This window comes from Pelodiscus sinensis, chromosome 1 (genome assembly GCF_052426305.1).
Source record: "Pelodiscus sinensis isolate ZL-2025 chromosome 1, ASM5242630v1, whole genome shotgun sequence".
In the NCBI taxonomy this organism is placed as follows: domain Eukaryota; kingdom Metazoa; phylum Chordata; order Testudines; family Trionychidae; genus Pelodiscus; species Pelodiscus sinensis.
The window spans coordinates 304,551,912-304,564,715 of record NC_143052.1 but is presented as its reverse complement, the minus strand read 5'-3'; the positions used below and the strand labels follow the sequence as shown (position 1 = coordinate 304,564,715).

At 47.2% G+C, this 12,804-nt stretch overlaps 1 protein-coding gene across 3 annotated transcripts in view; it reads right to left on the bottom strand.

Annotated features, from left to right (window-relative positions):
* Positions 1-5,003: 5,003 nt before the first annotated feature.
* The window catches only part of SGCG (sarcoglycan gamma), a 151,978-nt gene continuing 144,177 nt past the window's right edge, over positions 5,004-12,804 (bottom strand). For all 3 annotated transcript variants that reach the window (XM_075919276.2, XM_025179381.3, XM_025179380.3), the window contains exon 8: positions 5,004-8,558. In XM_075919276.2, coding sequence (XP_075775391.1) covers positions 8,385-8,558 — 174 coding nt within the window. In that variant the 3' untranslated portion in view covers positions 5,004-8,384. The remainder of the gene's footprint in view (positions 8,559-12,804) is intronic.

The following is a 12,804-nucleotide window of genomic DNA, read 5'->3' as shown; positions in this document are numbered from 1 at the left end:
AGCGTACCCACAGCTCAAAACTTACTGCAAGAGCGCGTAGGGACAGGGAAATGCGTTTAAAAATGATACTCTTTAATAAGGCTTTACAGCCTTCAAAGGCTAGCCCTTCAGACTCGGCTGTGGCGCAGAAGTGGAGAGTGTCACCCCCTGGAGCGATGGCTTTAAAGAATAAATGAGCCTCCCCCACTCGCTTGTTGCCCGCCGCTCCCATGTCAAGACTGGAGACGGCACCGCAGAGGGAGCGCAAGACAGCACTGGAGACGGCACCAGGCACAGATCCTCCATTCTCATCTACATCGCACTCCCCCATACCACAGACCGAGGAGCGAGTGCAAACTTCAGCACTTGGACAACCGGCTGATGACTCTGATACCAGGATCACCCCAGTTCCTACGAAGGCGGCTAGGAAGTCCATAGCATGCCTCCCTTCACTCTTTCCATCTCCAGTATACTCCCCTACACCATCCCCATCACCGCCGGTGTGTAGATCCTCTCAGTGGATGCCCCATGTCATCTCGGAGTCTCACCCATGACCCACCCCTCGATCACCTCAGCTGCAGTCCGCGCCTTACCACACTGCTCACGTGCACAGACGATCCTCTCCACGACACAGGTACTCACCTTGCAAATCCCATTCTTGGAGCCACTCATGTTTGCATAGCCCTCCTCTGGAGGATGAAGTCAGGAAATCTTATGACGGAAGTTCCATTCCACCATCCACAACCATCCATTCAGTTAACAATGGATGCTTCCCTCATTGGGTGGGGCACACACATGAGCAGAAAACGCATACAGGGCAAATGGTCGCTTACCAAAAGGCATCTACATATAAACCTCCTGAAGCTGAGGGCCATCTTCCATGCATTCAGACACTTTCACTCGCACATAAAGGGCACTCCCACCAGAGTGCTGATGGACAAGTTGGCTGTAATGTATTACATAAACAGACGAGGAGGAGCAAAGTCACGCTCCTTATGTGCAGAAGCGGTGCGTTTTTGGAATTGGTGCATACAAAACGACATCACCGTCACAGCATCTTACTTGGCACCAGCAATGTCATCGCAGATGTTCTCAGCAGGAGACTTCCTATGGATCACGAATGGGAAATAAGGACGGATATTCTCCAACACATCTTTCGCATGTGGGGAACACCTGTGCTAGATCTGTTCGCCACTTCCAGCAACGCGAAGTGTCGCCTCTTTTGCTCCAGAGCAGGCATCGGCAAGGGTTCACTCAGGGATGTTCTTCTAATCAACTGGACAAAAGCACTCCTTTACGCTTTTCTCCCAATGGTCCTCATTCCCAGAACGTTGGAAAAAATCAAAGCAGAATTGGCAACTGTAATTCTCTTAGCTCCAGCTTGGTGGAGACAGTCATGGTACCCATTCCTACACAACATGTCAGTAGCGCCACGTTGGCCACTCCCTCCCCTCCCAGATCTTCTCTCACAGGACCACAGTTCTCTCCTTCACCCCAAACCAGACTCCCTACACCTGACGGCATGGTCCTAACTGGCTCAGGCCAGGAGAGGACCTCTGTTCAGATCAAGTCAAAATGATACTAATACACAGTAGAATATCATCCACTCAGAGTACTTATCTTGCAAAATGGTGTAGATATTTGCAATCGTGCTCTCGCAGCAACATCGAGCCTCAGGGCACTTCTCTACACCATATCCTTGACTACGTTGTCCACCTGCAGAGCTTGGGACTTTCTCTTTCATTTCTGAAAGTACATTTGGCAGCTATCAGTGCTTTTCATTGTCCCATTGAGGGAGTGTCGGTGTTTGCGCACCAAAGCACCAGAAGGTTTCTAAAAGGCCTAATGAACCTGCACCCTCCTCGTAGGCCACCATCACCCTCTTGGAATCTGGATCTGGTGCTCAACACCATCATGTACCCTCCTTTTGAATCGCTAGCTACCATACCATTACAAATGCTGACTATGAAAGTACTCTCTCTTCTTGCGATCACATCAGCATGCAGAGTCAGCGAGCTAGCAGCACTGATGGCAACTCCACCCTTTACCTTTTTCTCAAAGGATTAACTTTACTTTACGCTTTCACTCGGCATTTACTCCCAAGGTTTCTTCATCCTTCCATATTAACCAATCTATTATCCTTCCATCCTTTTATCCCAAGCCTCATTTGTGACAGAGAGACGCGTTACTACATATACTCGATGTATGCTGGGTGCTTTTCTTTTATATAGACAGAACTCAACAGTGGCACCACACAGACAGACTTCTAGTGTCAATTGCACAGCGCTCCAAAGGCAATGCACTCTAGCCAGCTTATAGCTAGACTTATAGGCATATGCATCACTACTTACCATTTGTTTAGGGATAAACCTCTTCTCACACGACCGAATGCACATTCTACTAGAGTGGTAGCAACTTCCATAGCCATCGCCTGAGGAGTCCCACTGAGTGATATTTGCCGAGCAGTCACCTGGGCTTCCAGCACCTCTTTCATGTGTCATTATGCCATAGTATGATGCCTAGCTGCAGACTCAGCAGTTGCATCTGCAGTGTTATTTGTTGCAGAAAATCGTTGATCCGGAGTGCACACTGACTACTTCTGTACACTCACCTAGAGTGGAGTATCCATGGGGACCACTCGAAGAAGAAGAAGAAGAAGTTACTCACCTTGGTGCAGTAACGATAGTTCTTCGAGAGGTGTCCCTGTGGGTGTGCCACGTCCCGCCCTCCTCCCCGCTTCGGGGTTTGTTTTTGCCTTGTTTCAGATACTGAGCAGTGAGAGGAACTGGTGGGAGCCAGACTGCATGACAGTAGAAAGGCGCGAACAGCGCGAGACGCTAACCACGCATGTGTGGTCCGGCTGACTACGGCTGTAAAATCCTCCAACCAGCGGTGCCAGGACGAGCACGACACCTAGAATGGAGCACCCACAGGGACACATCTCGAAGAACCATTGTTACTGCACCAAGATGAATAACTTCTTCTTATAACAGGATAACAGCTATAGTATAATAATACTGGTTTCAGCAAACTAATGCACATATGTAACCATGAGCATGGCGACATGCATTGTCCCCTATTAGCTTATCAAGATGTTAGGATTGTAACATGACTTTAGCATCAGATGTGCACACTCCTCAGCTCCACCATTCTCTATGAAAGTTTATCCATCCATTTGAATTACGTTTCCTCTGTTGCATTCCCAACAGATGTGGTGCCAAAAATCTGGCTAGTTAGCAGAGCAGCACTGATAATTTTTTTGTTTCCAAAGCACATTATCACATCTGTGTCTTTGCATCTATGGGTATGTCTACACTACCCGCTAGTTCGAACTAGCGGGGGTAATGTAGTCATCCGCAGTTGCAAATGAAGCCCGGGATTTGAATTTCCTGGGCTTCATTTGCATGAAGCCGGCCGGTGCCATTTTTAAATGCCGGCTAGTTCGAACCCCGTGCCGCGCGCTACACACGGCACGGAGTATCTAGTTCGGATTAGGCTTCTAATCCGAACTAGCTGTACTCCTTGTGGAACGAGGAACGAGGATTAGGAAGCCTAATCCGAACTAGCTACTCCGTGCCGTGTGTAGCCGCGCGGCACGGGGTTCGAACTAGCCGGCATTTAAAAATGGCGCCGGCCGGCTTCATGCAAATGAAGCCCGGGAAATTCAAATCCCGGGCTTCATTTGCAACTGCGGATGACTACATTATCCCCGCTAGTTCGAACTAGCGGGGTAGTGTAGACATACCCTATTATAGTTAGCAACCTTAGCTGATGACAAAACAAATTCTAGAGTACATCTGGGGGGAGGGGCTAATTGATTAGTTTTAGTCAATTTTATATGGGTTAAAATAAGGAATTTAAGAGACTTTGAAAGGATGTTTCCATTAATAACAAACTGGAAAATACAACAGAAATTTCACTTATGTAAACATGAAATGAAAACTTATGTATTAAAATGTATAAAGTTTATTTAATGCAATCTGTCAGATAATTCTTGCCAATTCCTTTGCACAAGGCTGTATAAAAATAAACAAAAATGCTGAAGAGCTGTGAGAAGGGAAGTGAATTACTAATAATGATTTTATACCAGCATATTCCATTTCTTTGTCTTGCACCTTAGAACAAAAATTCTAATAAAGTTCCTACAGTGATAAGAACTTGTACATCCATACTTTTCTAATCACAGTCAGATTCTGATGCTCTGCAGTCACTCCCTTCCTAGGTTGCAAAGTACCAGCTGTCCCCATGCCAACCTAGTAGGTTTCCTCTTACGGCATCCATATTGTAAAAAGAGATCTTCCAAAAAACTTCTTCCGAAAGAGAATGTCCATACACAAAAGTGAATAAAAAAGCGATCTTCTTTTTCAAAAGAGAGCATCCAGACTGAATGGACGCTCTCTTGCATGTAAGCTGCGATTGCTATGGACGGAATGGCCACCAGGGCACCTGTGCTTTTTCCGCTTTCCTCTTCTTCTGAAAGAACTCTCTCTTCCCCATCCGCACATGCCTTTTGCAAAAAGGCTTCTGCCTCATAGAATGAGGTTTACCAATGCCCGTCCGTTCTTTTGATTTTCTTGCGGAAGAACACAATTGCAGTGTGGACATTCCTCAAGTTTTGTCAGAAAAATGGCTATTTTCCCAACAAAACTCTATAGTGTAGACATTAGTGGCCAGCTGTAAGCACTGCTAGTTGGGCTGGTGGACTTTGTCAGCAGTGAGTATTTACCTCAGAAATGTGCTTTCTTTGCTGCTTCGTACAAGTAGCATTACTACTTAACTATGACTAGTTATTCCATCTTTCTCCACTAATACCAAACTAGTAAGTTATAGGCAGTACTATAGGCTAGCTGTATCTGGTTTACCGATGCCTATTTTGTGTTGGGGCTCAATCATTAACAATAGCACAGCTGATATGCTACCACTAGGTGAATTTGTGTAACTTTAGTAAGTTGTTTAATATGAAGCTGAAACTAAGCACAAAGATACTACAGTGACAGTTCCTCCAAAATAAGTAATAATGAATAAAAATAGCATTAAGGTCCATAGCTGAAAAATTAGTTAGACATCAAGGATGGGCTTCGGAAAGAGGTACCATGACACTCATCATCACATTGCCTAACTTTTAGATGCTCAGAAAATCCAGGATTTCCAATGGCTTCATAAAGCCAAGTTAGGCCCTTAGACTCCCTATGCAAAAGAAACAGGGAGAGACAAGCCTAACAATGTGCTCCACAAAAGCCAAACAGAGCACTGCCTAAATTATCCAATGGGCAAGAGGTGTGATTAGCAAACTATAAACAGGTACGTGTCAGCAGGAGTGCAGTTGTTTAGCTGCCTATGGAGTTTCTTGTGGGCCTGTGTTAGGGCACCTGCCTCCCACCACACAAAACAGCCAGAAGAGGAGGTGGTACCCACCTGTTAATCTTCACCCTAGCAGTTCAAGCACTTGCTTTGCATGTGCAGAACTCAAAGGTTCAATTTCCCCCCAGCTGTACCAGGGATTTAAAGAGTCATCCACATGTCAAGAAAGGTGTCTCATCACTGAGTTTATGATGTGTGGCTTCTGTAGTCTCTTCTGTCGAAGCTGTTCTGCTGTGAATAATGAACAATTGATCAGAACAGGGACCATGTAGCCAGAGCCTCTTGCCTACCGTGGGGATGCCCTAACTCCTGGGCTATGAAGTCATTCTCTTGCACTTTCTCTTGCTGCCCTAATGACTATGAAGTGGTTCTTCTTGGTGGACCAGTTATTGGGCCAAAGAGTGTGACAACGTGTCTTTAATGCTGTGGTTAGTGCACCCACCTGCAGGTGGGCATCTTCCTACTCCAGCCGTGGCCAACCCGCAGCTCATGAACTGTATGCGGCTCGTGCCTCTCAAAAGTGCAGCTCGCGAAGCCACTCCTGTCCCCCCAAACTGCCCCCGCTGGCTCCCCTCCAGCCCCTGGCTTCTCTGTGCTTACCAGGTCAGAGGGGAGCTGGCGGGGACAGTTTTGGGGGGGGGGAGCAGCTTCATGAGCTGCACTTTTGGGAGGCAAGAGCTGCATGCGCCCAAGATGGTGGCTGTCTTAAAGAGGCAACCTCCTTAAAAAAATTTTTTTTTTAAATTTTTTTGTTTTTGCTTGACAATTCTGGTGAAGCTCTTATTTTTTCCGCCGTTGTTTTGGCTTTCTTTGTTTAATGGGTTGGCCACCCCATCCTACTCTTTCATTATTTAGTCAAAGTGGAACAGTTCACCAGAAGAGCTTATGGGCATCCCACTGCCCAGTGAGCATACCTGACACATGGGTAGGATTGCCAGCTTTCTAATAGCACAGAACCAAACACTCCTGCCTCTCCCCATGCCCTGCTGAGGCCTTGGTCAATGCTCACTCCATCCCCCTCCCTCCATCATTTGCTCTCCCCATGCTCACTCACTTTCAAAGGGCTGGAGTTTGGGGCATAGGGAGGCATGCAGGCTCTGGCTGGGGACAGAAATGAAGGGTTCAGCATGTAGGAGAGGGTGCCAGGATGTCAGGATGTTGGCTATGTGTATGGAAGGGGAGGGCTCTGGCAGGGGAGAGGAGTACAGAGATGTGGCTAGGGATGAGGTTTGAGATGTAGGAGGTTCTGGGTGGGGTCAGGAGTGCAGAGGGGATGAGGGCTCCATCTGGGAGGGCAGGTTCTTGGGTGCGGCTGGGGATGAGTTTTGTGTGCACAAGGGGGGCTCACAGCTGGGGAGTAGGTTGGCATGTGGGAGTGGTTGCTGAATCCTGGTGACATTTATTGTGGCTGTCAGGAAGTGGCTGCTGGGTTCTTGTTGCCTCTGGGGGGCAGCCAGGAAGGTTCCATATGCTGCCCTCACATCTGCAGCATTGCTCCACAGCTTCCATTAGTTGTGGTCACCAATGGTCGAAAACCAGATGCCTGGCAACCCTAGATGTGGGACACTTTATTTAAGGAGAGGAGGGTGGGACTTGAACATATGTCTCCCCTTCCCCAGTGAGTGTACTAATGGCTGGGCTAACAATAAAGGCATTCAGGTTTAGAAAGCAAACAGATCTGATGTGTGTGCTTGGAACATGCCCTCCACATGTCTGTCATGCCCTGTTTCATGAATCACTCTGGGGTGTAGGCAGGAGACATGTGTCTGAACATTTAGAAGGAAGCAGCAGTGCTCATGCCCACAGGCAGAGGAACCTAAGGAATTTTTATTCTAGAAAACTTATGTACTGAGAGCATCTAGATGCCTACAAGGTTTGGTGGGAGTTGTCTAGCTCCCAGTGCCAGCATTTAGGTGCCTGAGTATTTTCATGGATCTGTCCTCTAAGTCCTATTGACATCAGTGGGAATTAGGTACCTAAATATCCATAAGGCTCTGTTCCTAAAACCCTATAAAGCCATTAAGTCCCAAATAGTTTATTATGGAGGCTCTACACAGGCTAAGGGGTCTGCATTTAGGTGTCTTGAGAGTTGCAAGAAGAGGAACTTTGTCTACCTATCAAATAGCATAATATATTTGAGAAAGGTGAAACCATCATTAAGATTTTTTTCTTTTAAAGTGCAGTTGGCCTGTAGTCAAGAGGAAAGCAAATTTCCCATTTCTAATTATTATCACACTGTAAAAGTTAAAAAAGGCTTTCAAATGAGTATCCTGGTCCATGCAGTACAAAGAGCTATGGCTGGAGTTGGATGTGCTAATATATTTCACTTTTGTATAATTAACAACTCAGATGACAAAAAGTGTTAGAAATCAGTAATCTTAGAAATTTCACATTAATGTTTGTGATTTTTTTTATGAATCCCAGTAATAAGCAAATCTACACATGCTTTGCCTATCCAGAAATAAAGGATTTTTATCAGTTAAACACAGTTATCACAGTTGTACAAGGTTCATACAAAGAACATAGCTTTCATGGTTTGTGTTTTTGCAAGAACAAAATTGCATAGTGCATTTGCTGGCACTACCTGAATTTGCCAAACAATGCTTTCCTCTTATCAAATAGCTAAAGTAGCTTCTTAAACTAAATTTCACACACTAATGCAGTTTGTGTTACTAGCGAATGTTTACATGTATTAAGAGAAAAAAAACATAGAGCTAGGCAATATTAACAATTACACAACTGACTGACTGAATAGCAGGTCAATGATGAAAATAAATCCTTTTGATTTTTTTTAACTTACTATATGGCTAACTTCTAAATGTCATTGCCAGAACATTTCTTTTGGTTCAAACACTTCTGTTGAAGTTAAAATTTTAATTGTGCTCTTTTGCTTTTTTTCCATACAATCTAGAATTCAGAATGTAAATTTGTTTCCTAGATTATTGTAATTGCTTTAAAAATCCTGGAAATCCTGCAATTGTTACTGCTTTGTTACAAACCAATATAAGAGAATAGCTAGAGAAAATGTGGCATATGCAGGTGCTTTATTGACAGACATGACTGTATTCCTGGCAAGTTGAATAGTGACCAGCTGCTGACAAGTAAAGCTTTCCATCTGGACAAACACAGATCTCATAGAGTTCCTGAGACCAATCAGATCCGCCCCTTGTCCCTTCAGGCAGTTTGGGTAGTCGCACGGTTTCAGCATCAAGCAAAAGCTGTATGGAAGAAAGCATGACAAATGGGTTTGTTAGAAGTAGGAGTAAATGGGTTACTTAGGCTATTAAAGACCCATATTCAAAACTCACTTAAGCACTTAGACCAAGATCCTCAAAGCTATTTAGGAATATAAAATCCTATTGACATCAGTGGGAGTTAGGCACTAAGGATATGTCTAGACTGCAGGCTATTTTCAAAAAGTGGCCTTTTTTCGAAAAAAACTTCCCCTGCGTCTAGACTGCTGCCACGTTTTGTCGACAGTAAATCGAAAGAACATGACTGTTTTGTTGACAGCGGTAAACCTTGTTTTATGAGATGCATTTTTTTGAAAAAAGCTTCTTTTGAAAAAAGCGTGTAGTCTAGACATAGCTGCAGATGCACAAAGGTACTTAGACACTTAAATCCGGCATTAGGTGCCTAAGTCAAAAAGTTTTAGGTTCTGCTGCAATTCTCTGAACCCTGTATACACCTAACCTCAGGGGATGCTGAAGCATCTATGTTCCTGTCTCTGGGCATGTGTACTATTGCTTTACTCTAGGCCTCCAGGCACCTGTCTTCTGACCAGTCTCCAGAGAGCAATTCACAAACCAGGGAAGATAATTTGCCCACCTAACTCACCTGTGGGGCCCAACTGGGTAGGCCCCACATGAGTCTCTCAGGTAAATTCACACAAAACAGCAGGCTGGGGAGACGAGGAAAGGAAGAGGGCTACTCGTAACTTTTAGCTCAGAGATTAGGTTTCTCACCTGTTATGTGGGAGAGGCTCAATCCCACTCCCCTTTCTACCTAATGAAAAGAAGGAATTTAAATAGTGATCAGCCACATTTCAGGCAAATACTCTCATCACTGGGCTCTGGGATATTCTGATATGGTGTTTTCTCAATCTCTCCTGTTTACTTCACTGTGATAACTAGTTAAAGTGTTATTGAGTGAGGAGAACTGAGCAAGAGCAAAAACACAGGTCTAAGAGTTACTCTATAGGCTGGTGGTTAAATCAGAGATCCTTGCCTGTGAAAATGAATCGCTACCAGAGACTTTGGATGCAGACAGGAGACTGAACTGAAGCACTGTGTATTGAAAATGCTTTTGTTCCAGAGTGACATGTAGCAACATTCTGTTATATAGAAGCAAGGGTATGTCTACACTACAGCGTTATTTCAAAATATCTAATTTCAAAATAGACACAAAAATTTTGCTAGACACAAAATGCATTTCGAAATAGCATATCCACACTGATAGGACGCTGAATCGCATTTAAGGCCGGCCGGAACTGGTTCTGGCAGGGCATCAGGTCAGGAGTTACCTTGTGTGGCTGCTGCGTGAGGCTATCTGAGACCTGCACTTAAAGAGACCCGCTGTGCCCCGGACAGCGGATGCTAAGGTTTCCCTGCTTGCTTGCCTATCTCACTGAGGGACAGCAAAGCATTTTTTCTCTGCGTGCTCTGGTTGCCCTCACTCAGGACTCCACAGCTCTCTGCAGCATGGAGCCGGAGTCGCCCCGGGCCCTCTCGTGCTTCTCCTGGATGTGTTGCTGCGAGCCTGGCAGCATGTTCTCCAGGCAGTAACAGTCTCTCTGGTGTACCCCACTGGGGGATTGTGCTTCACTTCTTCCTCACATCCTTCCTCTTACCCCTCCCCGACCCCCCTTCCTGCTGTACAACAAAAGACACACGTGTTCATTACAACAAAGCCTCTTTATTGAACAAAACTGGGGAGGGGAGGGGAATGAAACTGAGGTGAGACTGGGGAAAGAAGGTGGGAGGGAGAGGAGGGAAGGTGAGATGGGGAGGGGGAAACGTGGGAGGAAAGAACTGGCAGGGGGAGGCAAGGGGAGGAAGGGGAAGGAGAAGCTCAGGGTTGAGGGTCTCACCAGCCCAACTGTCTCCCAGGACCGTGGGTGAGGGGGCCTCAGCATCCTTGGGGGTTTGGGGAGGGTGGGGAGGAAGAAGCAGGAGGGGGAGAAGGAGTGGGAGGAGGAGCGGAAGCTGGGGAGGCAGCAGGGGCTGGAGCAGCAGGAGGCAGCAAGCTCTGCCCCAGGATTGATGCCCACCTGGGGGGCACAGACTGTCCTGCCCCCGAGGATGTGATCCACAGTATCAAAATAGGGGCAGGAGTCTGGGTCTGCCCCTGGTTGGGAGCTGCCCCCTATGGCACTGGCATACGCCTGCCGCAGCTCCTTTATTTTCATGCAAACCTGCTCCTGGGTTCACACGTGGCCTTTGGTGGCCAGGCTGGCAGCCGTCCGCCTGTAGAAAGTTGCGTTCCTCCATTTAGTGCAGAGATCATGGACGTTGGTGGCATCCCCCCAAACCTGAATTAGGTCCCTGATCTCCGCACTGGACCAGGCAGGCACCTGCCTTTTCTGGCCCTTGGCAGGCTCCTGGGAGCTGGGGAACTGGTCCTGGGGAGCAGTGGAGGGCTGGCTGGCACCAGCTGCCTGGCTCATGCTGGGGCCACTGCGTCTGGTGCAGCGACTGCTGGCTCTGGGCTGGCAGGTTTGGAGCTGGCACAGACACTGTGGCCAGAGTCTACCCCTTTAAGGGCTCTGGAGGGGGGAGGGAGAGGAGTTTTCTTGGTTGTGCCCAGAGTAGCCATCAGGGCACCCTGGAAAGGTCTGGAGGCCCTCTATTTCGAAATAAGCATCTTCACGATGCTTATTTCAAAATAGCAATTTTGAAATTGGTGCTATTCCTCGTGGAATGAGGTCTACCAATTTTGAAATAAGCCCGCCGCTATTTCAATTTAATTTCGAAATGGCAGTTTGGCTGTGTAGACGCTGGTAAAGTTATTTCGAAATAACAGCTGTGTAGACATACCCTAAGTGTCTTAGAGTATGTCTACACTACAACGTTAATTCGAACTAACTTAGTTCCCCACCCCTGATCATTTTAGTTGCCCTCCCCTCTCCCAGCCTCTCTCTTCCCCTCTCCCACCTCCTTTTCCCAGTCTCCCCCAGTTTTGTTCAATAAAGACAGATTCCATTTTTGAACACAATTGTCCTTTATTTTGTACATCAAGAAGAGGGGCTAGGGAAGGGTAAGTGGAAGGAGGTGAGGGAGGAATGGGGCACAAACCCCCGATGGGGAGGACTGGGGTGGCTCTGTGGGCTTCTGGGGGTTGAAGCTCTCCTGCAGCCCCCCAATTGCCCCATCTCCCCAGATGGTAGCCTGCGGCAAGTGCAGCCGGGCTGATGGCTGAGTGCTGTGATGTGCCGAGTGTGGGCACTCGGCACTCCAAGCCAGGACTGCTTTGCAAGCGGGGCACCCCTGAGAACTGTCTGTCCGGGGTGGGGGTCGGGACCCTTTAAGCACAGCCCTCGGCTAGCCTGAGACAGCATCTCCACGCTCTAAGTCCTCCTCTGATGCCCTGCCAGCACTGCTTCCGGCCATCCTTAACCCCGCTTCAGGGTCCACTTAATGTGGACGCGCTAGTTCGAATTAGCAAAACGCTAATTCGAACTAGTTTTTAGTTCTAGATGCGTTAGTTCGAATTAGCTTAGTTCGAATTAACTAATTCGAACTAAGTTAGTTCGAATTAGCGCTGTAGTGTAGACATACCCGGACTGACATAGCTATATTGCTCACAGGGGGGCTGTTTAATTATGTTGGTGGGAGAGCTCTCTCCTGTCAGCATAGAGCGGCTACTGTTTTCAAATCCTTGCTCTGCCTGATTTGGATCAGGGACTGGAACATATGTCTCCCATGTCATAATTGAGGTACCTAATCACCAGACTGTAGGATATTCTAAGCTGTAGAAACTATCTCACTATTCCTGAACTCCGCAGGACTCCTGCTACATTTCAAGGCAGAGGCGCAATGGGGAACTGTGTCACTTCTGCCTCTGAAATGTAGCAAAAGCTCCCCACATGGCTTTGCTACATTTCAAAGGCAGAGGCACAGCAGCTGGGACCCAGCACGGGTGGGGACTGCTGAGACTGCTTGAGGAGTGCTTTTAAGATAGCTCTCCCCAACACCAGCTCCCGCTCTCCCCACTTACTGTGTCTGATATGGAGGCAGCAAGGGGGGAAAGTGACTAGTCGAGTAGTGACTCGACTACCCGATAAGCCTATGCTTATTGGCAGGGCTCGACAATTAGGGCAATCTACTCGCCTGTGGCAAGTAGATTTTAGCCCGGTGTGGCCGCGCAGCGCTGTCTGCGCATGTGCAGCATGCCAAACCGCATGGCTGGTGAGCAGGGCTCGCCGCTGCTTGTCAAGCCCTGCTTATTGGGTAGTCGACTAGTCAT